The sequence below is a fragment of the Larus michahellis genome, chromosome 1, assembly GCF_964199755.1.
Source record: "Larus michahellis chromosome 1, bLarMic1.1, whole genome shotgun sequence".
Classification (NCBI taxonomy): domain Eukaryota; kingdom Metazoa; phylum Chordata; class Aves; order Charadriiformes; family Laridae; genus Larus; species Larus michahellis.
The window spans coordinates 54974581-55001306 of NC_133896.1; the positions used below are offsets into that span (position 1 = coordinate 54974581).

The following is a 26726-nucleotide window of genomic DNA, read 5'->3' on the forward strand; positions in this document are numbered from 1 at the left end:
ATCTAGGCGACAGCAAAGGCACAAACGGCCTTCCACCCTCCCCAGGCAGCAAGAGGATGAGCCCCATTATCTTCTCTCCCTCCAGTTACTCAATTCCAGATCCAGCTTAGCCACACACCAGGGAGAGAGGGACCATCCCACAGCCGACACAAGGGAACACCACCAGTGGCTGTTGTTTGTTCCAGCCTTCCGTACAGTAGACAAGAATGAAGGTCAACACACACACACACAAGCGAACAGGCAGATAAAGGTATCAACACTCCTGTATTAAAGTGCAATTCAAAAAGTTATAAACATTCTTTTTTTTTTTTTTAAATAGTTATTAGAATATCTCTAACTCAGGTGTTTACAGATAAGGAAATTTACTTCCCCCCCATATAGGGCTGCTTTAGGAATTCACACTTGCAAGTCACGCAAGCCTGACTTACAGGAGAGCCCTGGCAAACAGGGAAGTAAGAGGGAAAACGCTCCTTCCCCTTCACTGTGAAGGTAGGAAGGCTGTAGGAAGAAGTACTATAACCCCATACGTAAAGGATCACAAAGGTCTCCAACCAGACTACCAGAGACTCTCTTCAGAGCAGGTTTAATGGCACTATGTCCTAAGGAAGAAGGAAAGGTTCTGGCTGAGCAGCCGGTCTCTGCAAGAGAGCTGAGCATGAGGAACATCCACACCAGACAGTGGTTCCCAGCTGAGAGAGGGCACTGCACCCCTGAGCAACCCAACTCTGGTTTTACGGCGCCCACCCTCCCACACTGCTCAGATGCGGGCTGTAGCGGCCCAAGGACGAGATGAAGGCCAGTTTTCCCCTGTGGGGCTATCACGCAGCACAGGCTTGCTCAGCAGAGGGCTGCGGGACCTGTCTCCTGACAAGGCTAGTGCCAGGTCATCTTCCCAATGGAACATATTTTGCTCCAAGGCAAGCAGCCTCCTGTGCAGCACTTGACTCTATTACGCGTGAAGAACGGCTGTTTGACACAGGATCATTGCACAGATATGGGACCTGCTTCTAGGAGAGGGAAAGGAAGACCGATTCGCATGCCTGCCAGTATCAGCGCGCTGCCCCGCAGGCACACCTTTGTTTGCTTTTCTGTTCAATGTCTACCAAGGCAGGCTGACTGGGGCCTGCCCACTTCCCTCTTGCGCAGCCAAATGCTTCAGTGTCTCTTAGGATGCACTTCCCAAATTCATCACACCATGAATGTTAATCCAGGAGATGAAACACGTTTCCAGCATGATACAGGATTTCCAGAGCCCCACCTCACGCTGAAGAGTGCCAGAATTTAAGGAAATTTAACACGTTTCTGGGCCACCCAAGAGTCTACGCAAGGAACCTCGGGGCTCTCTATACCCTTCCTCTTCGTTGGTGCTTCAGAAGTCAAAAGTTTGGCATTGCAAGTAGTTTTACTCCAAGATCCCAGAGCCTTCATATTTTAGTCCTAGATTAGTGCTGTGGTCTACTGCCAGTTTAAGAAGTCCATCTCTCTCCTTAAGCCAAGGGTAGAGCAAAAGGTTAGTGCTTCAACCCCACGAGATAAAGCAAATAAGCAGGAAAGTGTTGCTGTTCCGCCTTGTATTGCCACTGACTTTATGTTTAAGGAGGGCAGGCGCTCCCCTGCCCAGCACTACATATATTGTGTATATACCAAGAGACCTAGAGTTATGCTAACCCGAGGGGTAGTAACAGACAAGTTGTTTTTAGGGAGAGAGAGTGTGGGAGGCTGGTTGCAATTTCCTTCTGTTAGTTGTTCTTCTTATCCTCAGGAGGTGTATAAGGAGGTGGCTGATCCTGGAACGAGATACAGTAGAGTCAACAACCCTGCTGATTTTATGACGAACTCTTCCCAGGCTTGGCTTACAAGAAATGACTGCTCTTCAGGGAGCTACAGCCAGAGCTGGGTGCTGTGTTTTAAGCTGGCATTTCACCAGACCATTCCCCTCTGCTATAAGTAATGCTCCAGAATACATGCAACCTCTCATAAAGTTTTCTAGTGAAGGTCCTCTCAAAAACAGGTAACAAATGGTCTATTGCAAATAATAGATCACTTAATCTGTTTTAATCCCCATCCTCCCCTAACTTCCAGGGTTTTGTCTCTGTTGATGTTCATAGCCCTGACCCAGCAGGCAGCAAGTCCCCAGGCTGAGGGCCAGCTTTGCTGCTCCATCGCTGTCCCGCCCACCACAAAGGCATGTGAGGCAGTGAAGGGCGCAGGCAGACTGGCTGTCCCATACCAGATGTAGGCTACAGCCCACCTACCGGCTGCTACTGACTGAACTTTAAGAAACCTCCTCATCTCCATGCAGCCCAGAAAAAAGTGAAAATGAAACCCTTGAACATCCTTCAGTGTCCCACTCTCCCCACCTTCAGGCCCAAGAGAAGCAGAGAGCTTCTGTTGTACTGAATGGCTGTTACTGGGTGAATCTTCAGGCCCTCCTCCTTTCCCAACTGAGGATTTAACAAGCCTTCCTCATGGCACTATCACCCACACCTCACAGGAAAATGCGTCCTTTCTGTGCACGTTCAAGATGAAGGCACACTAGGCTTTGCTAGGAAAGCAAACCGCTGTCTCCGTTAGTGACAGAAGAGAGAGCAGGCACACGCAGGCCACAGGCGCAGTACTCACCATGGGCATGTACACGTTGTGTGGGTTAGCAGGGTTGTAATACGCGCTGGAAGCGGCTTCCATGGCCTTACTGCCCCCTAGAAAGGAAAGAGAAGAAGCCATCTCACACACCTTAGGCAGTGGACCAAGTCCCAGGGCCTTCTCCCCAGCCACAGCTCTTTTGAGGAGTCAACAAGCGTCCAAACAGCTAGCAGTAATCGCAGCAAGCTGGGTTTGAACTCAGAGCACTTCAGGAAAGCTGCAGGTTGGCTAGAGCTGACCACAAGCTGTGCAGTGCAGAGCTGAGCAGCTCCCCCCATACTCTGCTATCTCAAATAATAGATCAAGATGACTCTGACCTCCTGCAACAACTTCCCCACCCCACGCTGTGCCCACAACGCCACCCACAGCCCAAGGCCCCAAGCGCCCTTTTTCACCCAGACCCTGTCAGCCCCCCAGTCCCATTTACCTGGCATCCCTGGGCTCCCCCAGGCCGGGGGGGCAGAGGGGGCTGAGGGTCCTGCAGGAGATGGCCCGGAGTAGGGGGGAGGAGGTGGCACATACACAGGGTTCATGTTTGGAAGTGGTGGGTAAATACCTGAAAAAGATGACACCAGATTGATGTTTTGGACCATGGCAATGGGACAGAAGGGAAGAGAGCTCACAGGCCCAACAGCACATTATCTCTGGACAAGTGCAGCAGTGAGGGAAGCTCTGCGGCTTGGCAGAGGTGCAGACAGGAGGGATTTGACATTTTGCTAACGCCCAGCATGCCAGCAGGCAAATAATGATCTGCCAAGCAGCAGCACAATTGACAAACCCCATTTTCATCTCCCATCAGCTGCAACTGTAGACATACATGGGTATGATCAAAAGCACAAGACAGATTTTTGCAAGGACAAGGATCCTTGAAGGAGACAAAACTACAATAACCCTCGTCATACCATTGTGATTTCTTTACAACTAACACCAAACACACCCTGCCAGTCATCATTACACAGCTTCCAAACCTGGAGTCTGGGCGTATGGATATCCCATGGGTTGTGGAGCTGGTCCATAGGCGCTCATCGGCGGTGGTGCATAAGGATACGGTCCATTTGGTGGTGGAGGAGCAGCATAGCCCCCCGGCGCAGGTGAATAACCCCCAGGAGCAGGCTGGGGGGGTGCATACCCTCCGGGAACAGGTGTATAGCCATAGCCAGGGTTCTGGAGAGGAATGCCACTGGAAGCTAAGAAGCACACATTTAGTAAGCCAGATATCCTTTTGTTACAACTAAACGTATAGAATAAAAGGAAAATAGTTCTGTTCATGCATCACTATTTCCCTTCATCTAAATTCACTAAACAATCCTGGCATAGTACTGCGCTTGAAAAGCATTAGTCTCCTCACTGCAAGTTCACAGGGTCCTAAAGGGAACCAGCTGCAAAAATACCAGGTACCAGTCCCATCAAAGAGCTCCCACTGCTGGAAGAAAAGACCATTCTAGAGCAAGGATCAGTAGGGTGGTTTTTCCTTCCTTTTAAACTTTCTTATCAGGAAAAAAAAAAAGTACATTTTTAAAGGCACACTTCTTTAAAAAGAAAGCTTTCTTACCAGAAAAAAAGTTGATGTACATTTTCCCCCCATTTGAAAGTTTTAAATATAAGTTGTTTTTTTAAATTTATTATCTTTTCCTCTCTCCAAATGCGCACATTAACTTCCCCCATCTTACTCCTGTATTACAGAACTCAGCTGAGGGTAGGTAAGCAAATCAATTTTTCACCATCACATATTTCAACTTTATTCCAGGAGCAATAACGTTCTGTAGAAAAAGGTGGTCCACCTTAGAAGCACCACCCCCAGAATATGCCACTGCACAAAGCACTGAAGTGAAATGAAGAAAAAAGATTGGAAGGAAAAACAAAACTTCCCCTGGAAAGAGAAAAAAATGCATTGCTGTGGAAAAGCGCACAGGGTACCCTTCTTCCCATGAAGTTCAAAAAGAGCGCTATTCTCTAACTAGCTCAGCCAACCATGGGGGGAACTGCAGGCTCTGAAGACCCCTTACCATTAGAAGCAGCTTTGAACATCAGCTGTCCAAACTCAATGGCTCCTCCACTGTTGAAAGTGAGTTTAAATGTCCCCTGCCCTTCCCAGCCACCTAGGAAAGGGAGAATTAGAATTGAAACGGACTATTAACCTCCTCAGTAGCAGTCAAGACAGCAAAACAGGTAATACTCCAATTATTTTTTTTTCTTTCTTATTTCAAGACTCTTTTGTGTCCTGCTACCAGGAGGAAAGAATCATGGTGTTGCTACCGGATGTCCCCCAAAACAGTATCTCAAGAAGATCAGGAATTTATTTCTTTACCCTTTAAAAGTCAACCCTCTCTACAGTTACGTAGAAGCAGCCTACTCTACATACTAAGTGGTTTGTTCTTTCCTGAAAGGTTTAATAGAACCTAATAATGAACACAGTGTAAAGAAAGAACACTTAATTCACTGAGGATTTTAATTTGAAAGCCCTCAAATGAAGTTTTATTGCTGACCCCATTGGACTGCAGATCAGGATCTGCAACTCAAGCTAGGATTTAAATCAGACGCAACATTTTAATCTCTTGGACCCACAGAAGCTCAGACAGATTATAAATGCTTAGGTATAACAGCAATTTTTCAGAAAAAAATTCAAGTAGGCGATGATATTGCAAGATCAGTAAGAGTACTTTGTTTTGTAGGTACTTTTTTTCTAGTTTGTTTGGGGTTTTCTTGGGGGGATGCTTTGGGGTTTTTTGGTGTTTTTTAGAAAATATATGTTATTTAAATAAAAAATTTCATAAAATAAGATTTATCTTCCCTGTCTAACAATGAAGTTAGTAAAAGTAGAGATAGTCTCTTGGGGACAATGTAGAAATAAAGTACAGAAATATAACAAAACAATTCACCATGGACAAAGTCCCCCCCTTGGAGATTCACCTGTTTAAAAGCACTGTCTTTGTATGATTTCCACCCAATAAAGTGGGCTGATCCACAATCCCCAGAGGACCCAGTCACTTTAAAACATTGTTAAGAACAGAAAGCAAAAGCATAAGCTCTCCGGATGCCATCAAAACGCACATAAACTAATTCCAAGGCTGAAGATGGAAGAAATTTGAATCAGAAGCTTTGTTTTTAATCCCCATTTATCTGCCGCAATTCCCCATGTTTGGTCATGACCATGACTGTAAGTCTTACTTCAGTGTCATCACCAAACTCGGAACAAAGCCGTATCAATGATACACAGCAGCATCCAAGATGCACGCAAATGTACCCAAGTCGGTAAGCGGCTACTGACCTCCAGAAAACAAAAGTGGTTGCTAATTGTCTCTATCAATACCAACGAGGGGTGACTTGGTCACTTACCTACTCTTCCAGGTCAGAGAGAGGGGAAAACAAGCACACATGGAAAGAGAGTAAACGTGACATAGACGGCAAGACAGAAGTTACAGAATTAAACAAGAGTCATCCAGTGAAAGTCAGTTACCAGCTTTGGGGGCAGAAAGTAACACAGAAGCAGTGCCTTAAAGTTCAGATGACAAAAGTTACCTCAGGGTGGATGTGCTAGCTATACTGCCACAGCTACTCTGCCCGTCTTTCCTGTGCCCGTAAGCCATCTATCTGATGTTCAGCAGAAAACGACTTGGGACACTTGTGAAAAGCTCAGTCTACAAAGGGCACATACCTCCTGCCTCGGCCTGAATCTGTCCTTTGATGTAGTTGGCAGAGAAAACAGGCTGCTCGATTGAGCATCCTTTCACCAAATAAAACGGCATCATGAAAGACAACATAGGATCCTTGCCCTTTGACACAAAGATCATCTGCAAGACAGGAGGGAATACCTCTGAATTACTTAAATTACATATAAAGAGTGGTCACAGAGTTCTAGTTGTAGCAGCATTCACAAAAAAAGGGTAACTTAACTCCTAGTATCAGTATGCATTGTGTTATTTCACAGCTTAACACTGCAGGATTTTATGGCACATGGCTCACTTGCCCAAAGCATGTATGTTGCAAAATAATATATCACTTAAAACATACATGCACATTTACCGAGTTTTACTGTTCTGCTTTTTAAGGATAAGCTATGACAGTTTTCAAAAAAAATAGTATTGACTGAGACATTATATGAAATATATTCTTTAGACAGTGATTTCTAGGACCGCATGTGCCTTTGTAGGGAATTGGGATTGTGATACAGGCATGAACTACCCTATTTCCACCTTCCCTTCTCCAACCCAGGACTCTCAGTCGTTCATCCCATAACAAAAATCACTTCTTCTATCACCAACTAGGTTTCAGGTTTAAAGTCTACAAGATCCCTTGAGAAAGCAGAAGCCCTGCTGGCATCAGACTTACCCTGTAAGGGGTGAGATACAACATCCCTTTTTTGGTGCCTTTGAAGGCTTCAGGCTTGCCTGTCACGTCACTGAAGGAGAGCTCCACATCTTTACACTGTTTGAGAACACTGAAAAAGGAAATCAGACAAATTGGAGAGAGAAACTCAGTAACAGCTCTGACACACACCCCCATGACACAGGAGGGGGATAGCACACCAGAAACTCTGAATATTATGCCAAAAAAATCAGTTCTGATGTGGGCCCTGTCTTTTTTCCTTTCAATGGAGAGGGATGATTTATGCAGAGTGGAAGAATTCATACTCTCACCTGTTATAACCCCTGCTCCCGCTCCACAAAGGGAAGTTTTAAATTACAGTTTCTCTTTCCAAAACCATCAGGCTGAGGAATTCCCCTCCCCACATGAGAAGAGCCTCAGCCCAAAGGTCGGGGCACAGAAAAGGTGGAGGTGCATGAAAGCACCCCCTTAACGCCAAGGTATCATCTCAGAGCAAGCCTCCCTCTCCCACTCCGTGCTCAAATCCAGGACTGGCCATCACAGGGGAGCAGCACCACTGTAACACCACACCCACTGTGCAAACCGAGGAAGCTGCTTCAACTGATACTATCACTGCTGACCTTGCTTCACATGGTTTAAGTAAATATTTGTAATAAACAGCACCATGCTAAGGAACAAAACCAGGAGCCAGTAATATCAACAATAAGGTTATTATTGTTGGATATCTAGGGGGACATTAGCAAAGCTTGCTAATGACATAAAGTCAGATGAGTACTGTAAACGCTGCAGGATCACAGATATGGAGGTGCCTGAAAAATTACATGTATTTTCAGGAAAAATTAAAGAGTCAACTTGGGAAAGCGTGACACTGAATCTACAGGGCAGATCCTAAACATACTACCTAGTAAGAAAATTTGCAGAATAAATAAAAAAGCCTTGTGGGTGACAAGCTTGCAGTGTGTTACAGCGGCAGAATCCAAGGCATTTTATGGTTCAAGAACATGTAAAAAGAAAACACAAAACCCTAACCCAACACAAGCCTGAAGAGGACGGATCTAAAGTAATCTTACGTATTCTGATCAGCTTAGGGTAGAAGCCACATCAAGTCAGGACTCAGGAAATTGCAAAATTACTGGGGGAAGGGAGGAATCATCAGGGCCACCGTATGGGAAAACAACCAAAAGCCCTGTAGTTTCAGGTTACATGCTCCTTAGGTAAGAGAAAAACTTAACAGTATAGATGAATCTGAAAATGCAGCTATTCAAGGAGGAAGACACTAAAAAGCCTAGCTTTAATGAGAAAAAAACAAATTGACCAAGAAATTCTACTGGGACATTACTCATAGTTGAGCTAGATGCATATTCTCAGACTGGCTGGGAGGGACAGACCGATGAGGCAGCGGAGCTCTTTCCACTTCTGAGATGCAGAGGGAAAACACTTCTTCTAAGCTAAATAAAACCAGCTCCTCAACAGCTTGGACCTTACCAGAACATTTCCTCAATCATGTCCTGTTGCAGCATTTCACATCATTTGCCTCATTGGGAAGAATTTCTACATAGCCCCTTTAATGTTTACTCCTTCCCAGCTACTCGCACAAGGAAATAACATGCAGCCACCAACACTGGGCATAATTAGGCAGCTGAACTGGTCTGCACCTGCATACCCATCCAGGGCTGTCATGGGAGGGCCGTGCACCCTGCAGAGCACCCCCCTGTGACTAAGCAGCACCTTGAAGAATGGCTTGCGGTTAAGGATACTGCGATCACCTTTAAAGCAGCATAAGCTCTACATGTCAAAGGACTTCCCTGACTGAAGCAGTAGTAGTCAGTTAGTAACTCAGCATTATTTGGAGTATGTTTTTGAAAAGTAATTTTTCCTACAGTTTACCACGTCCAAACCAACTCGACAATCCTTTACTGGGCCTCTGTTTTCAAGGATTTCCCTAGGCAAGGCCGGGATGCCGGGAGCACCCAAACACCATCGGAGCGAAGCCAAGGCCTGCTGAGCTGGTCTGTCGATCCCCACTCAGGGCACGGGCTGGCGTCCAGCCGTTGGTGGCGATTCCACGAAGAGAGACGCTCCTCCTGCGCCGAGGAGGGGACCCGCTCTGCTCAGGCCTCGCCTCTGACAAGAAGTTCCCTTTACTTTCAATTCTAGTGACTAAGACTCCTACCTTAAGTGGTGTCTGCCTCTCTGACATCACTAACTGCGTGATATAAAATAACCCAAACCAATTCCTCGTCTTTTTCAGGTGATGGCAGCTCACTCTTCATCCAGGACGCCCGCCGGAGCAGCACGAAGTGCCGTCGGAGCTTCAGCAGTAGAGCCGGGGCAGCTCTGTCGGCTCCAGCCAGGCCCGCTCCCCACCGCCTGCCCCAACCCGTCCCCACACCGCCGGGGAGCACAACACAGGCCCCGGGCCGAGCCACGGGGCCGCCCCAGCGGGGCCGAGCTCCCTCCCACCGCCAGGTCCCGCCGGCCCCCGGCCCTGCTGCGAGGAGCAGGTGTGAGGAGGACCCCTCCCGCCCCGCCGGTACCTCTCGCCGTTGGGAACAACGACACCACCCTCCTGCGAGTGGTTCCTGTTCAGCGCCATCTTGCCCCGTCCCCCCGATGGCCCCGCCCCTGACCCTGTGACGTCACCCCCCCGCGAGCGTCACCCCCCGCGAGCCCCACCCCCGCGATGCCCCGCCCTCCCTGTGAAGTCCCGCCCCCGTCAGTGACGCCCGGCCGGCAGCCGGCGCGCGCGGCGGAAGTGAGGCAATGTCGGCGGCGGAAACGAGGCGGTGTCGGTTGTGAGGCGGGGCTGGTTTAATGGCCGCCGGCGGAAGGGACGCTACAGCTGCAGCCGGCGGTACCGCCCGGCCCGGGCACTGCGTCTTCCCTGCCGCGGGTGTCCACGTCCGCCCAAGGCCCGCCGGGGAGGGCCGTGGCCCAGCTCCTCCTCTCCCGGCCTGGCGGGGGCACCGGCGGCTGGCTCACAGCCGGGCCTGAGGCGGCCGGGGAAGGCGTTTTCCCAGCCCCCCCTCCCACCCCCCCCGGTCTGGTGGGTGGCTCAGGCGCGGTTTTTGCCGTCCTCCGTGCGCCTACCCCTCGCAGCGCCGCTTCCCGGGGCCTCTGCTGGTGTGGGAAAGGTGCCGGTGAGGCGGCCTTTCCCCCGAGCCGCCTGCTCAGGAACCGTGGTGAAGAACCGTAATTAACTTCTCACAACTAATCACAAACACTAGTGCCTACACGTAGCGCTGCTCGCTCTTCTTGCTCGCTCTGTTGACAGCATGGACACCCTGCCGCGGTCTTCCTTACCGTCTTAGCCTAAATGGAATTTGTCCACTGTAAAAAAAAAAACACAACAAAACAACAAAAAAAAAAAAAAAACAAAAAAAAGGACCTTTGGGATTTACCATGCATTGCAAAAATCTTCTGGTCAATGGCTTATGTGGTGAAGGGTTTCTGAGTCTCTGAGGGCACTGAGTGGGACCTCCAGTGTAAAATTTACCCCCCTGTGGTACCGTTCAAGGAATGACGCATCTGAGGGGAGCATCTGACCGGCTGTGGTCATCCTGGGACTCAGACGGTGGCACACGAGAGCTAGGATCCGTTCAGGCTTTTCCCAGCTTATCCATCAGCAGAGACTTTTTCCCGGCAGTATATCCTGCTGTTGGCGCAGCATGGGAAATTTTTGATGATTTGCCATTTGTAGACTTTCTGGTAGATACGCAGTTACCAGTAGGATATTTGGGTGAGCGGATGGCAGTGAGGAATACCTGAGCTTGCTTTTGTCAGCAAGCTTTTATGGATCCTTTAGAAGTAGTCCATGAGCTGACAGGAACTTAGAGAGCAGAGCTTAAAAACCTTATTACAAACAAACAAAAATTCTTAAACATATAGGGCAAAACACGCAGCCTTGTCCTTGTAGTCCACATTAGAGGCAAAGGAAAATCTCTGTCTTCTGTTTTGTGGGGTCTGCTTTGCTTTCATTAAGCAGGGCAGCCTTGGCTCTCTGCGTTAACCCTTGTTTGGGCCCAAAAGTCATAGAAATGACCATACTGCAGCCCAGGGTGACGCAGCCCGGTGGCAAGAGACTTCCTCTAGAGCAGTTGCATGGCTGCCAAAGAGCTGTGTGAGAAAGCAAGTGCAGGGAACACCTCCGCATGCCCCCGCTAAAGATGGTGGAGCATGGCTTCATGCTTCAGCGCAGTGAAGAAGAGGTGCCCTGGGGGGGTCTTTCCTATTGCACTGGGTTTACAATATTATGTAGAAGCAGCCACAGCAGAGTAGGATGAGAAGATACTTCTGGCAGTTGGTGATGCTGGAGACACCTCACACCTGGCCGGCTGGTGGAGACAAGCTGGGAGGAGGCTTTGACCCCGTGTTGGGCTGTGGATGGCCAATGTGGGTGGCGGGATGGGTAGCAGCATCGCAGGATGGTTTCTGCAGGGTCTGTGGTACGGCTGCTGGCACCGGTGATGAGGCTTTTGTTCTCTGCAGGGCCGAGGAGGCCTGGTGCAGGTGGGAAGCTGGGTGCGAGATTATATGCACACACTGCATACAGGAACACCAGGAACCATGAAGGTGGGTGGTGAAAGGACTGTGAAGGGCCAGTATGGTCCTCATGTCCTAGCAGTGCTGAGAATGGGTGATTAGTGTGGACAGGGGGGAGCAAGAGTGAAGAGACCTTTGCTTTGCAGTGACAGCACCAGAGAAAGCCACAAGATGGACACATGCTCTTAGATGGTTTTGCTAAGGCTTCCCAGCCCTGGCCCCTGTAAACTGTCAGCCAACCTCAGTCCTGGCTTGAGTCATCCCCTGCTACTCCCTCGTTGGGACCTCTTCCTCCCACCTGCGCCAGCCTTTCCAAGACCCCATCCCAAACCCACTGCACTTCCCTTTACTTGCACCACTGCTGTCCCGTGCCATGGCATTTTGCACATGCATTTTAAGTACAACCAGCTATTGTCCTGGAGGTGACAACCCCTGCCATCCATGTGACACACTAGGTGACAGGCAGAGACTGACAAAATCAGGACATCTGTCATTTTCTCCCTTCCTACCTTCTGCCCAACCAGCCCTGACAGTTTCTACCTGTCCAAGGGACATCCAGAAAAGAGCTGACAGTGGCTAGACACGAGCATATAGTCTTCGGCAAAGACTATGCCTCTTTCTACTCCTGGGTCTTTACCTTCCCTCCTTGTCCCCTCCAGGGGAAGGTAAACAAACAGCTTCTCAACCCGACACAAAAGGACATTGATAAGGAAGAGGTGTGAGAGCTGGGACAGGGAGAGGGAGGAAACAGCCTGGAGAAGAGGAAGATTAAAGTACTTGGAGAAATGAAGGAGAGACAGAAGGGGTCAAGAGCAGAAAAAGTGAGATAGGGAAAGAAAGGAAGGAAGCAAGCTATGGAGGGCTAAAAGGGAATGAGGAAAAAAGCACAGGAGAGGAGGACATGGAAGCTGGGAGAGCAGTAGGAGGGCAGAGGAACAGCACAGGCTGAGACTGATGGAGTAGCAAGTGCAGCCTTTTTAGTGTGGAGGAGGTATCTCTTGTGTTCCCACCATTAGTGGAGATCCAGGAAGACACCCTGGCCCAGTGCTTCTCAATCCATGGCTCTTTGCATTCCTCCAAGATCCTGAAGGCCCCGTGCTGAGTAAGGCTGTCCCTGAGGGAGCCCCTGGCAGGGACACCCCGTGGCACTGTCTTCCCTGCGCTCCCACAGCAGAGGGGCCATGTTGTGGGAGAAAAGTTTGGCCAGGACCTGCTCAGTGCTGGTGGAGAGAGACCGCTGCAATGGGGGATGAGGTGGGGTGACCTCAGGACAGCTTGGTCTGATCTGCACAGGATCAAAAGCCTGTGCCACAAGCATGGCTTTTGATCTTAGCGCTGGGCAGGACAAATGCACCCCCTGCAGCAGGAACATATTCTTTTCCTCTGGGTTTTGCTTCTTTTGGAAAATTTGGCTATTTCCCCCAAGCACTTTTATGCTTCTCAAATAGATGTTACAGCCCAAGAATTAATTCTGTCCCCTCACACCAATCACTTCCTCTGAACCCCCAAACATGTCAGTCTGTCACTTCTCCCATCTATCCACTTCCAAGCTGCCATTTCCCCTCGGCAAGCCACAGCAAGAAGTGAGGGTAAAATGCTGGGCCACCATGCCCTCAGACCAACCAGCTGCCTTCCCACTAACCAAGGACCCAAGAGAAAGCTGTGCTGCCATCACTTGAAGACAACGCATGCACTGACTCCACCATCTCTCCTGGAGTCTCTCCTTGCCATATCTCCAAGTGATAAAAACAGAACCACAGCATGCCCCATACCTCCCACCTCCAAAGCCCTCCTGCCCCCAGAAATCCTTCCCCAAATCCCTATTTCCCCCAGGCAAGACACACAGCTGAGACACAGAAACGAGAGGAAAGAAGATGACGGACAGTCCGCTGTGCAAAAAACAAACCGAGAATGAGGACACTCTGGGAAGGACTGGGGAGACGCCTTTGGTCCCGCTCCGGCACATAGGTAGGCACATGCACACACGCACGCACTCAACGCTCGCATCCTCTCACACACACGGAGGATGTGCCACATGCTTCAGAGGCAGGCCCATGGTAGAGTCAAGGGTAGCAGGGGTGGGTTGTCATATCCAGAGACACCGGGTGACAGCGGCGGGGATGGGGAGATGGGTCATTCACAGGTTACTTTCGTGGTTTTCCTCTGTCTCAACAGTCATGGGGGGCAGCCCTCCATTGTCATTCAGCCGCTTGGCCCTGTAGGTCTCATAGTGGATGTTGTGAGTCACTTCTTTTAGGTCCTGAAGGTGGGTCCTGTGGGGGGCAAAGTGAAGATGGGGTTGGAAAGAAGATGTGATAACTAATATCAGCTCAGTCAGTATTAATCTTCCGATGATCATTTTATTGCCCAAGATAAAGGGAAGATTTCTTCAGTCGGTCTGGCTAATGAGGGTACTTTTCTTTCTGCGTGGATGGCATGGGTGCCATCATACACAACTGAGGGTTGGAGCATCAGCATTCAAGAACACATACACAGGCTGCAGGATATCCCTGGCTGTGCTTGTTGGTGTCCTGCCCCTCTCACACCTGTACCAGTGGGACAGCTAGTGGCCATCCTGGTGTGTCAGAGCAGACATGGGCTTATCCCATCTGAAGCATAGGTGAGACAAGGAAACACCATGAGGCTGTATCAGGTCCACTGCAGATCATAACCTGCAGAACACTGCTGTGAGCATCGTCCCTAACCTCCATAGAAAGCCTGTGGGCTCAGATTGCTATGTGCTTTGTGGTGATCACTTGGTTGGGATGTTCTTACTGGAAGACTTACAGAAAGCACGTCTTCTGCAGAAGGTATTGCAGAGCAAAAAGAGGGCAGTAGTGTGATGTCAAAGCATTGTACCTGGCCAAGTGTCTCAATATCACCATACCCACAGGTGGAACGAGCCACAGGCTTTGAAGTGTGTTTCTCTTATTTTCTTTTTTTTTGGTGGTGTTTTAAAACCTCATCGTGTTCATAGGGAACAGAGGTGACCCTGGATCTGCAGCTCTTCTACAGAATTCGGGGCAGATATCACTTGTGCTGAGACAACTTCATGAAACAGAGTAGAAATAAGACAGGACAATGAAAGCTTTTCACTTCCAGGTCATATGTTCCAGCCCATCCTTCAACCTGGTAGGACACATAGTCTAGGATGTGGTAGTGGCCTCTTTCTCATTGACTCCAGCCCAGACCCGTTGTCAGAACAAATAGAAGTTGTTGCAACCTAATATCCTTAATGGGATATAAGGGGGGTGGTAGTACCCTGCTTTTCTCCAGGTGTCCAGCTCATACATGAAAACTAGCACCTACTTGTCATAGTGGTCTTGTCACTAAGAGAGGCACTAGAGTATCTACCCCTTAACTCAATACAATCCTACCCCACATAAGCTTCCACTGCCTGGAATGTACTTTATTTTCCTTTTCATAGGGGCTATTTCACTCTATGAGGGCCTCAGGAAGACTCCCTGCTTGTCAAGACCAAACTGATGCATGACCATGGCCTTACCTGATGACAAAATCTCGAAGTAGGGCAAATTCACAGTGAGTGAGGTTTTCCACTGAAAAGAAAGCAAGCCATTGTTACATTTGATTTATTCAACAATCCCTTTGTGCTTACAGAGCATGGGAAGGTCATCGCCATGGGGCAAGTTCCAGGTGGGCAGAGCCTGCGTACTTCAGAAAGGACAGACAGTTGTGTGAACACCACACCGTCAGGCATTGAGCAGACACGCTGCCAGGTGCTGAGCGGTTACATGTGAACTTTCATTTGGAAACCAAGGCAGTCTCAGGATCTGAGCTTCACACACCATGGTGTTCAGAGTGGCTCTAGCTTCTGCCAGCTGGCAGTAGTGGTACCACGTTGACCATGGCAGAACCCTCCCAGACCTATTTGAGAATTCTCCTTTTGCTTGGTTTCAAAAAATTTATCACAAAAGGGATGGGAAGGTAGCCATGGGACCTGTTATCTGGACCCTTGTCTATTACTGGGGCCTGCAGAGATATTTCAACTCCCAGAAGCAAGGGGGTTTTTACCTTCAATGATTCCCCAAGGTGTTTTCCTGCCCAGGACTCTTTTGCCATTCACTTGGTACTCCTTGTCGCTGCCCACTACTGCGAAGGGCATACTTTCCTGCTGGGGAGAGACATGTGGAGAGACCTATTGAACCCATTCCAGAGAGCAGCACAATCACTGTTCCCCATCGACCTTTCCTCCTCTCAGCTCACCAAACACAAGGCCTTCTCCAAGGGAAGAAGTTCTCCAGAGCAACACTTAACTGACTGTCCTGTTCATCCACCAGCGCTATCACTAGCATTTTGGGCCCTTGCTTTACAGGTGTCCTTGCACCCCCCAAGCTTAGTGGGTAGCTTGCAGCAGTGCCAAGGGCTCTGGAAAGGGAGGCAGAGCTTTTCTACATCCATCTCCAGCATTTCTGAAGAGGGGGATGACCAGAGAGAAAGTACCTTGGCATAATCTGGAGAGGGTCTGTTGGCGCAAGGCTGTTCATATGAATAGTTTGCAGTGAGTATTTCTCACAAAGCTTGTAGTGCTTCACCAAAAGAAGGAGAGGACTCAAACTAGTCCTCCCCAACAAGACACATGAACATTCAATAATGGCTGAAATGGTTGTGCCGAGGAAGGCCTGAAATGGGAAAGGGGTGCAGCTTCCCTGGGAAGTGGGACAGTAGGTGAGGCTGTTGGGGACCCCGATATCATAGAATCATAGAATCATAGGGTTGGAAGGGACCTCTGGAGATCATCTAGAGGTCCCTAAGATATCTCTAAGCACAGGGAGAAACCATTCATTTCTAGAGCACAGGGTGCAGGAGAGCCTGCTATCCATAAGGCTGTGCAGATGTTCATAGATTTGCTCTGCTTTACAGATGTCTCTGGGCCTGGGAAGGGACTGCAGTTACCACAGGAATGGAGATTAGAAAGCAGTTTATTTCTTATGTGTGAGACTATCCAAACCTAGGGTAATGATGCTGAAGTGCAGAAAAAATGTGGTGCCCTCCTCAAAACCAGTCACGGTTTGGAGAAGAAGCAAAACCCATCTAGTCTTCTCCAGAATGTGTGATGTATTTTCAAATGGGAAATTATTAATTAAGATGGGGACTGTGGGAATAATTTCTGTCGGGGCTGTGACAGCTGGGGGAGTTGAAAGAGCAAGTGTCAGCTGCAATGCAAGACTCCGGGAGTTTCTTGAGGGCTGACACGGAGGCCAGTTTATATTCATTAATGGCGTAGACACAAAAATGATGAGTGGGATAATTAAATGCACTAGCATCACAAGGTCAAGAGGTGTTGTCAGTCCAAAGGCAGACTGGGTTATTATCTGGGAAGATGCAAGTTTGAGGCACAAAGAGCAGCATTTAGGGAATAACATCAAGAATTTCTGCTGTGACTTTGGAGCTCATGAATAAGCAGTGACTGAAGGAGTTGAAGGACCCCATGTGCTAGTCAGTCACAAGTCAGTCGCAGGACACCAGTGTGATACAATTGTTTGAAAAGCACATGTGATCCACAAGCTTAGCAATTCAGATCTCAGAAGAGATGGGGGAGCATGGGGTACCAGCTCCAGTGCTAGATAATCAAATCAAACTGGAGCAGGCACAGAAAAAGGTGACTAGGAGCATGGACTACTGAGGAATGGGAAGCTTATTGAAAGGAGCTTGTCTCCTTTAGCTAACCAGAAGATCAGCAAAGGATAATATTGTGCTCTTTTCAGGTCAAGTTTAGTCAGCAGATAAGGGGGCTGATGGGGCAGTTGTTTGGGACAGAGGCTGGACATCAGTCACACCCCAGGCCCCTTTGGTCCTTGACGTTGGCCAGACAGAACATTCAGCAAGAGGAGGTGAAACCTAGTCCTTCCTCACTCAGCCTTCATAGCACCCTGTGGTAACGACAGGGATGAATTAAGCTGAGAAGGAACAATGACAATTCCTTACATACATTGCATCTTTCATTCAGGGACGATGAAGCACTTAAAACCTTCTTGTGACACGTGTCTATTTTACAGTCATTAAACGTGACCAGCCCTCATGCCCCCTTCCCCTCCTGTAATAAAATGTTTCCTACCCTGATTTTGTCATTCTCTGTTTTATCCTCCAAGTCTTCATCGAATTCTTTCTGGGGGTAAAACTCGATCCCATTTACTTCCAGCTCTTTGCGCACCTAGGCAGAGAGACATTTTGCAGCACAAAGCAACACAAGCCTGAAGGGAATGCAGGCAAGAAGGCCAGGCAAACACATCTGGGACATCCTTCCAGCAGGCAGGGGCTGGAAGGGCTGTCCCCAGGGAACTGTGCAGCAAAGTGAGGACACACGGCAACAATGATGAGTCTTTCTTCCTCAACCTCAGTTACTTGTCTGGCTCTGCAGCTCCCATGACAGAATGTATCATGAGATGTCACAGGGATACGCGCCTTTCTTCCCCCTCTAACAGATGCCCTCAGGGCCATAAACAGCTGCATCTTCAGGACTTACACACCAGCCCAGCATTGGACTCTGTGCATACCCTGGGGACTGTGCTGCAAACTCAGGAAGGATAACACTCATTTTTCCCTCCTCCAAGCCTGGGCAGGGAAGGATCCCATGCAGGAGAGGAGATACTCACTCTTTGTTTGAATTCAGTCTTCTCCTCCAAGGTCATGGTGTCAGCCTTGGCAATAACTGGGATGATGTTCACTACCTTGCTGAGATGTTTCATGAACTCCAGGTCCAAAGGCCGCAGGCTGCATCCCAAGAAGGAACAACAACATGGAAGGGGTCACTTTACCCTCCTTGCCTTTCATCCCAGTAATTCTCCCAGTGTCAGGGCATCCGTGAAACCTCCCTTGTACGTACCCCACTTGCTGACACCGTGCTTTCCTCTCCTTCTTCCCATCTATCCTGCCCTCTCCCAAAAACCACAGTGGCATTTCTCCTGCCCTTTTTATCCTAGACCCTTTCAAGGCCCGCAGCACCTGAAGTTAAACTAAACAGTGGCCAGCCCCGCAGACGGGACCCCTGGGTCCATCACTGAGATGGAGCAGTGCAGAGAGTATATCTGGCACAGAGGCACCAGGGGCTTGAGGAAGGAGGAGGGATAGTGTGTACGTACGAGTGGCCAGTGGGTGAGATGAAGTAGAGGCAGCAGTGCACTCGTGTGTCTGGAATTCGTTTCTTCCTTGCAATATTCACTTCCTCTTTCAAAAATTTTTCATATTGCTCGTTGATGTATTTCTCGATAGGCTCCCAGCTGTTAAGGTGGGAGAGAGAGATGAATAGACAGGTACAAATCTCCTCATGTTCCTGCCTACAGTGTTCCCAGCTCTGACAGCAGCAAAGCAGGCGCAGGCATAAAATATATTCACCACAAGCATCACACCATCAGCAGAGATGTTTAAGAGTTTCTATAACTGGGCACAGAAATAGGCACTCACTATGTAATGTGCCCATATCCCCGAGCATGCACGTAGACCCATGGTGTTCACAATTCCATGTCCTCATTACTGGCCCCCTGAATGCAATAGGATCCCAGACACTTTCCAGGCCAAGTAGATGAGAGTCACTCCATATACCATACCATATACTTCAGCCCTTTCTGAGACACAAGACCTTGACCATGTAAAACTCACCAGTTCTCGTTGTTGATCTGGTCCCCAAATCCTGGCGTGTCGATCACTGTCAGCTTCATTTTGACACCACCTTCTTCAATGACTGGGGAAGAAATTGCAAACAATCATATGCCTCCCTGGGGACCTGCTCCACCATGAAACATGTCTCTGTGCCCTACAAGGGAAAAAGAGCACTCTGCCCTCATCACTGTCCAGCAAGCATGACCAGGCCAGGCTGGGTCATGCCTCAACAGTTGTAACCCCCGCTTGCATTTCTGACTCCAAATTTTGGTAATCTCTGCACCAAAGCCACCTCATACCACTCTGCTACAGGAAAATGGATTTGTGCTCAGTCCATATCCCAGACATATACCTACCTTACACAACCTATCCTCCTCTCCAACACATCACCCTGCATCTGAGATGATGCCCATTACTCTGCACCATTGTAGAAGCTGTGCTGATGCTTTACCATGAGGAGATATGCTCTACCAGGCTTGGGATGGGACCCACCAATGCAATTTGTATAGATTATTAAGCATCTGCAGGTAAGAATGACTTACGGCAAGGCTTAATCCACACATGCAGACTAATGTCTTGTCAGAAGAAATATCTATAACTGTTTTTCTACACCTCACTTTTGTCTGTGGTATCAGTAGCATTGCTGTTTAAGAAAAGCCTTGGCCGGATCTGAGGCCATCTAAAACTGGTACTTGGCCTTTAGCTTCTCATAGACAAGCTACCTAATGCCAAAGAACTGTTTGCATAGACTACTGGGGTCTTCTGCAAGACTATGCTGAAGCATCAGTATTGCCTCCACCCCAGCAGCCTGGCTCTTACCATGCCCGATGGCTTTGATCTCCACCGTCTTGGGGATCTTCTCCTCCCGGTTCCAGCCTGAAGATTTGCGGCTCACCTGGGATTTGAAGAGGGTGTTCACCAGTGTCGACTTTCCCAGTCCGCTTTGACCTGAGGATCGCAAAGAGGAAGCTCATGACCTCTGACAGCAGGCCCATGGGGCGGAGCTGGGCTGGCAGGGGAAGGGGCTGTAGGTGTCTCCTTGCCTTGTGCAGTCTCTCCTTTCCCACAGAGTCTGCTTTCTCATGCCCTCCCTGAAGGGCTCACCTCCCACCTGGCCTCATGGGACAGCCCCTGGCTGTAGTCCCCAGTACCTCAGCTGGTCCCTGCCTACCTACAACCATGATGTTGAAGTCGAAACCTGTCTTCATGGTTTTCTTGCGCATCTGCTCAATGATGGTGTCAATACCAATGTAGCCCAGCAAGTTGGCATTAATGCCCATGGGTTTCATAGGTACGACTGGTTTTTGTCGCGGCTCTGGGACCAGCTCAGACATGGCTGCTTCGTTTTTGGTCTCCACTGGCCCTGCACAGGGAGAAAGATTGAAAAATCATCATTGAGGTGTAATGAGGATGTTCCTGATGACCTGCCACAGGACCTGAGGGCAACTTTGAGCATCCACTTCAAGGGCTACTGAGGATGACTGAATGGCAAGATTTTAGCAGTAGGGCTCTTCATGGAGGAACATCTACTCGAGTTCCCAGCATACTATTCTATGTATCACTCCAGATGAGGAGGTGGAGAAGTGGCATTCGTTGAGCATGCAACGTATTGATGGCTACCTCCAAACAGCAGGAGAAGACCCAGTGAAGCTGCCTGGGCTCCTAACCGGCTGCCCAAAGCTCTGTGTGTGTCTCCTCATTTTTGTCTCCCAGTTCTCACCAGGATCAGTCTGTGGCCCAGAGGTATACTTACCTTACACAACCTATCCTCCCCTCCAACACATCACCCTGAATCTGAGATGATGCTCATTAAGTGTTTTGCCCCTCCAAGTTTAGCATGAAATTTGCAATGGAACAGACTTTCAAAAATTATCATGTGTCAAATCCTAGCATAGAAAGAGAGTTTAGGACTTACTGTGGGGACTTGCAAGCTCAGCCCTTGCCAGGGGCAGCTGCAGGTTACTGGCGGTGCTGTGCAGGCCAAATTCCTCAGAAGAAGTCAGCGGTGGAAGTGAAAAGTATGGCCACAACCTCCATGCTTTCCCCCCGCCCATAGATCGATGCTTTTTGTCAAGAAACTAATCCTCGTGATCAGTGAGCTAATCATCTGCACATTTCCCTCCTCTCCTCCCCTCCTCGCTTCTTCCATGTAAAACAAAAGGGCAAAAAGAAAGACCCTGTGGGCCTTCTGACCTCCCTGACTCTTTTTTGGGTGATGGCACACACTGCTGGGGCGGGCCGTGACCATTTATCTCCATCTCTTGCCTCATTAGTGAGTAGCGCTCACCCTCTGGGAGGAAACCGGAGGTTGAGAGAGGACAGGGCCTGGAAGAAAAGCTGGTAGGGAAGGGAGGTGTGAGGGATGAATTTAGAAAGGAAGATGAAGGGGATGGGAATCAAATACCTTTCATGTACAAACCAGCTGCAAACTAGAGCCTCTCCCACTGTAATTACTTGACTCCCCCATGCTTTGTCTCATTAGATGGTTATTTTTCCAGGACAGGGACAGCATGTGTTTTCCCTTGGTAAGCGCTCCACTTGTTTTGGATGCCACTTCAGTTCAAGTATCTCACACTAAATTATCCCTTTCCATCATTTCAGTGGAGTTTTTTGCTCCTCTCAGCAGAACCCGCTGGCTGCAGAGGAGGATGTGAGCAGCCAGGCAGGCGACTGCCATTTGGTGGGTGACACATGCCTCTTGGAGAGGAGGACGCCTCAGAGGTCACCAGGCTGGGGACACTGATAGCACCAGTCTGGTGTCCCTGTGACAGCTCAGCCGGGCCAGGCAGAGACCAGGGCTGGGGAGATGTCAGAGAGATTTTGTTCAAGGACAAGTTTAGGCTGCAACAGGCTGTATGGCTGGCTGGTGACCCAGCTTACCATTCCCACATCAAAGCTCCTGTGCAGACAGGACTCCTCCTAGACAGTGAAAATTTTACATTTTAAATAAGCTTTAATATCCCACTATCACATGCTGAGGGCTGACCTTGCGGAAGGGACACCCTTGGCAGGGAGAAAGGTGCCTCCACCCAGCTCCTTTTACACCTCTTGGGAAGTCATTTATGTTAACACTGGGAGAAGGGATCTTCCCTGCATGCGAGAGGAAGGTAGCACAGCCACCCATGCACAGCACAGTGGGTAACATCTGAAGGTTCTCTTACCACCTCCATTCCACCTTGCCAGCAGGGGAGAGGTCTGCTAAAGGATGGTCCCCCCCTTCCTGCTCTTCCCCATCGAGCATGGGCACTCAGAGATATCATCATGCTCTCCTGAAGCAGTGAGCAGCACCCTGGGGGCACCAGAGCACAAGATGGACCGTTGGCTTGAGCCAGGTTGGCAATTCGGAGCACCTCGTGCTGCCAGGCAGCTGCCGGAGGAGGCAGCCTGCCGAGCTGAGCGCTTCTCAGCTGCAATCCGCTCTTACACCCGTCACAGCCAGTCTGTGCCTTTCCTGCTGACAAAGCATCCCCTGAGGCTCCTGTTGTCTTTTTCCAGCTTTCTCAAAGCTGCTGCCAGCCAGGAAAGCCCATCTCTCCGGCACAGCATGGAGGGCCAAGCCAGTTGGCTCTCCTGCACCTTGCCCTTTGCTCGCCCCCTCCCGGGCTGCCCCACACCACCTGTACCATAGTCGTGTGGCTGTGCCGTGCTCCTCATCCTGCTGCAGCATCCTCCAGTGTGCACCCCACACAGCCCTGCGGGGTCTCACCTACCCCAAAGACATGGAGAAGAGAGAGTGAGACAGGGAATGATGAGGGAACATGGGGCAGGGGGCTGTGGCCCCAGTGAGGCACTTGGCTACCCCAGTAATGGGGCAAATAAACTCTGGAGGTGGACAGGGAACATGTTGAGATGGGAAGAAAGCCCAGATGAGCAGTTGCATGGGACGGGTGCAGGACCTGCGCCATGCGGGCTGTGACCTCTTTGCTGCCCAGGCAGTAGCTTGTCCTCAGGGAGTCTGTTGCCCTCTCCTTTATTCCTCCAACTCCTTGTTCTTACACAGGGAAGAGGAAGGAGGGAAGTTGCTGGCAGCCAACCTCAAGGCTCACTAAGAGATTCATAACTCATCCCTCAATCTCACTGAGGGACACTTTGCCCAGAGCTGGCAGTTGTTGATAACTCTGCTGTGGACATCACAATATGTGGCCGTCCCTTTGCAGGCTTTGCTGCTGGAGCCAGGACCTTGCAGTGGCTGGAGCAGATATTTCAGAGTCAGGTTCCTGAGCATCTATAAGAAGCCCTAAGACCAGGACAAAAGATCTCCAGAAGTCTCCTTAAATATTTTTTGGATTTTAAATCAGCATCATCACCCTGTGTATTTCGATTTTGGACATTCAAAGTCTTGGGGTAGACAACCTCCCTTTGTCCTCTTGGTCACGTGCCTTCCTCTCTGTGTGGGGTGGTGCCTTCCCACACAGCCTCAGGAAGGGAAGCCCCCATTTTGCAAAGAGGTATCTGAGGGCTCAGCTTTCTGCGCAGGATTTTCGACCTCTTGACTCCCATGGAGGAATCCAAGGAGCCAACTGAGCAGCAGCCTGACGGGGAGGTCAGGGTGTGCAAAACCGGGGCCAGAGCTATGGGAGGCACCTTGAGACGTGAAACGTGAAACGTTGTCTACGTGATCTCCTGGGAACGGCTCTGTTTTACATGCGGTAATGCTAATGCTGCTAGAAAGCCTCATTAGCACTCTGACTGACTGGTCAAGGGGTAGCATTGTGCATCGTAGCCACAGCCTGTAGCCCCTCCAGCTGTGCCCTGTAATGAATACATGATGGGGCACTACGGCCAGTATAGCGGATAATGAATAGAGGGTTAGCCAAGGTTAACCACTTACATCTGCTGTTTGCATTGCCACCCTTTTCCTTGCTGCTTTGTTCTGTGTGCTAAGTGAAGCTCATTTAAGAGGGCAGTTGCTGGTGACATCTCTGCTGCTGAGTTCCCAATGGGAAGTGGCCGGAGCTGGGCTGCTGGGGCATAATCTCTGGCTCACAGGAGATGCTCCTCTTAGCTCCAGTGCAGCATCTGGGGCTAGGGCAGGCAGGGCCAGAAGGGCAACGGGTGCCTGTAGAGGTCCCAGCTAGCTCCTGCTCCTGACACCCACCAATCCACCCCAAAACCTCTCCCTGGAAGGCCGATGTACGTGGCCAGCAGCAAACACCGCGACTGCAGCGCACCCTTCATATCTGCCTGCCTCTGATGTTTGCAGCAGGTAGCTGGGGACGGAGGTGGCCCTGCAGGTCCCTTAGGGGCTCAGGTAGTGGGGATTAACATCTACTCTGTCCCGATAACCCAGATACAGTCACATCCCCTCCCCCTGCCTTCCCGTCCTTTGTCTGAGTGGCAAGAGGGAGGGAGGGCTGCAAACAGTGGCTTACCACAACCCAGCTTCCAGCAAGGAAAGGCTATTTAACCCCCACGTAACACATGGACGGCCTCACTGCAGCTCTCCTCCCGTGTGGCATAAGGCCGTCCCACTCTGGCTGGAGGCAGCGATCCACACACACGTCTCACCCTATCCCCTTCCACCGGCACGGCCCCAGATCCACGGTCCCACTCCCTGCAGGCACAGGACGGGGAGGAGGCATGGGTTTGGATCCTGAAGGCAGCTGGCAGGAGTGGGTCCTCGGTGGGTGACACCAGGTCCCTAGGAAGGAAAGCAGGCGGCTGCTTTGGTAGCACAGCCTCCTGGGGCTTCCAGGCATTAGGATCTGGTCCTTGTTTCAGATTCATGGAGGTGCTGGACTGAGCATCCCTCCACTGGAAAAACCCCTTTCCCCTCCATTTCCACAATGACCCCAGGGCGTTTCTCCCAGCTGTGCAGGGCAAAGGCTGAGCCATGCCGGATGCACCACTTGACCTCAGGGTGCAGAACAGAGCCATTCTCCTTATCAGATCTTTTTGCCTGGCCTGAGGACCACCGGGCATTTTGAGTGAGGCAAGGAAACTCATCCCAGCCCTTTGGGCTGCCGCAGCCTTCCTGGCGGCAGCAGCCTTCCTTCCCCTCAGCGTTCTGCAGAGGGCTTTGGCAGGAGCCCGGCTCTGCCAGGGCTGCAATGAAAATTAGGGCAGCATGTGCCGAAGCCACTCTGGAGATGCAGAAGCTGGAGGTGAAGGGGCTGAGCATGATGTCCCCAGTCCAGCCGCTGCAGGGTTAGATACTTGCCTCAGCCCCAGCCGTACCCTTGGTGCCGCTCCCTGGCCGTGCAGTCCTTACCCCATACCCCGGCTCGCCGCCTGGGTGGCTCGGCTGTGTCGCAAGGCGAGAGGATGCTGAGCACCCCTGGACCAGGGTACCCATGTCACCCCAGCTGCCTGCCCCCTGCCCGCCCACCCGCCAGCTCCTGCGCAGATGCCCAGGGAGCAGCACAGGATGTCCCCGCTGCCCCAGCAGCTACTGCCTGTCGCTGGCAAGGGACAAGCCAGTAGCTGAGCAGCTTGTGGGCTTTCCCCAGCCCTGGACCAGCTGGGATTATCTCTTTCTTTCAGAGCAGCCCCTGGCGCCTGCTACTCCCCATCAACACCACAACCAGCCCTGCTCGTTCTCCTTCACGCCAGACTGCTGCCACCAAAAGGAAAAGAAAAAAAAAGAGGAAAGACAAAGCCAGGATGGATTTCCTCCACTGCCCTTCAGGGTTATTCCTCCCCCGTGGCCAGAGCTGTGCGGCATGGGGGCACGGCAGAGGATCCCTGCACAAAAAGCTCCAGCGGTGTCCCTCCAGCATCACCCAACCCTGCCAAGCCCAGAGCATCCTACCTTTGAACATGAAGCTTCCTTTGTCTCCGAATCCTCTCCCAGGGGTGGGTTTCCCCCACTTTTCTAGCCTGATGCTGACACGGCGTGGTGGGCTACAAGGCTCCGCTTTTACCTCTCTCTTTCTTCCCTGTGTCCTCTTCTCCCCCCCTCTCCTTCCCCTCCTTCTCCAGTGGCTATTTCAGCGGAGCGGGGATGCTGGTGCTGCTCCTGCTGCCATCGTCATGTGACCTGAATATTAAACATCGCCGCAAAATCTCTCCCCGCGCACCCTCCCCCGGCTCCATCCCAGGCCCCCGCCAGCCTCCTCGCCTGGGTGGGCATGGCGGTGGGGATGGGGGGGGCTGCCGCTGATGGACACCCCCGTGTCCCAGAGGGGCCCCCCTTGCACATCACACAGGCCTTTTCTTGCCTCTTTCCCTCCCAATTCCCCAGTGGTTTCAGCATCTCTGCTTGTTTAGGAAGGGGGATATTTAACCCTTTGTGGCTTCGCTCCAGCGGGGCTGAGAAAGGGCGCTCTCTCCCCTTAGGTATTTACTGGGTTCAGGGGATTTGCAAGGCCTCCTTCTGCTTTCCCGGAGGGAGGAAATGGGGAATGTTTTGGCTCATCAAAAGTGATTTGCCCTTCAGCTCCGTGTGCGGAGGCGTGAGAAACCTTTTCTCCTCCGGCACCGCGATTCCTGGCTGTCAGCCCACGGTGCAGAGGCAGAGCGAGCGCCGTCCCTGGTCTCTGTGTGTGTACATGCATGTGTGCATGTGGCTGCACGTACACATGTGTACATGCGTGTGGGGAGCAGGGAGGGGTCCCATCCACGGGCGATGTTGGGGTGCACAGATCACATCCCTGCCT

At 50.5% G+C, this 26726-nt stretch overlaps 2 protein-coding genes across 5 annotated transcripts; both read right to left on the reverse strand.

The window, feature by feature from the left end:
- Positions 1 to 245: 245 nt before the first annotated feature.
- Positions 246 to 9604, reverse strand: WBP2NL (WBP2 N-terminal like). Its single transcript, XM_074577755.1, has 8 exons — positions 9507 to 9604; positions 6973 to 7081; positions 6299 to 6434; positions 4650 to 4742; positions 3612 to 3830; positions 3071 to 3199; positions 2623 to 2699; positions 246 to 1787 (listed from the first exon to the last, which is right to left on the reverse strand). Exons 1-8 carry the CDS (start codon positions 9563 to 9565, stop codon positions 1740 to 1742), a joined length of 870 nt encoding a protein of 289 aa, XP_074433856.1. The 5' UTR covers positions 9566 to 9604; the 3' UTR covers positions 246 to 1739.
- A 599-nt stretch (positions 9605 to 10203) lies between these two features.
- Positions 10204 to 26109, reverse strand: SEPTIN3 (septin 3). 4 transcript variants are annotated; one of them, XM_074577715.1, is made up of 11 exons: positions 25880 to 26105; positions 22752 to 22834; positions 20300 to 20491; positions 19948 to 20076; positions 19129 to 19210; positions 18612 to 18749; positions 18126 to 18243; positions 17588 to 17683; positions 15544 to 15643; positions 15017 to 15068; positions 10204 to 13784 (listed from the first exon to the last, which is right to left on the reverse strand). In XM_074577715.1, the coding sequence occupies exons 2-11, from the start codon at positions 22780 to 22782 to the stop codon at positions 13649 to 13651; spliced, it is 1074 nt and encodes a 357-aa protein (XP_074433816.1). In that variant the 5' UTR covers positions 22783 to 22834; positions 25880 to 26105; the 3' UTR covers positions 10204 to 13648. The 4 variants fall into 4 exon arrangements, with proteins under 4 accessions (XP_074433816.1, XP_074433824.1, XP_074433843.1 ...); XM_074577723.1 differs by having other exon boundaries at positions 15544 to 15640; positions 25880 to 26104; XM_074577742.1 differs by lacking the exon at positions 22752 to 22834 and having other exon boundaries at positions 15544 to 15640; positions 25880 to 26109.
- Positions 26110 to 26726: the final 617 nt, after the last annotated feature.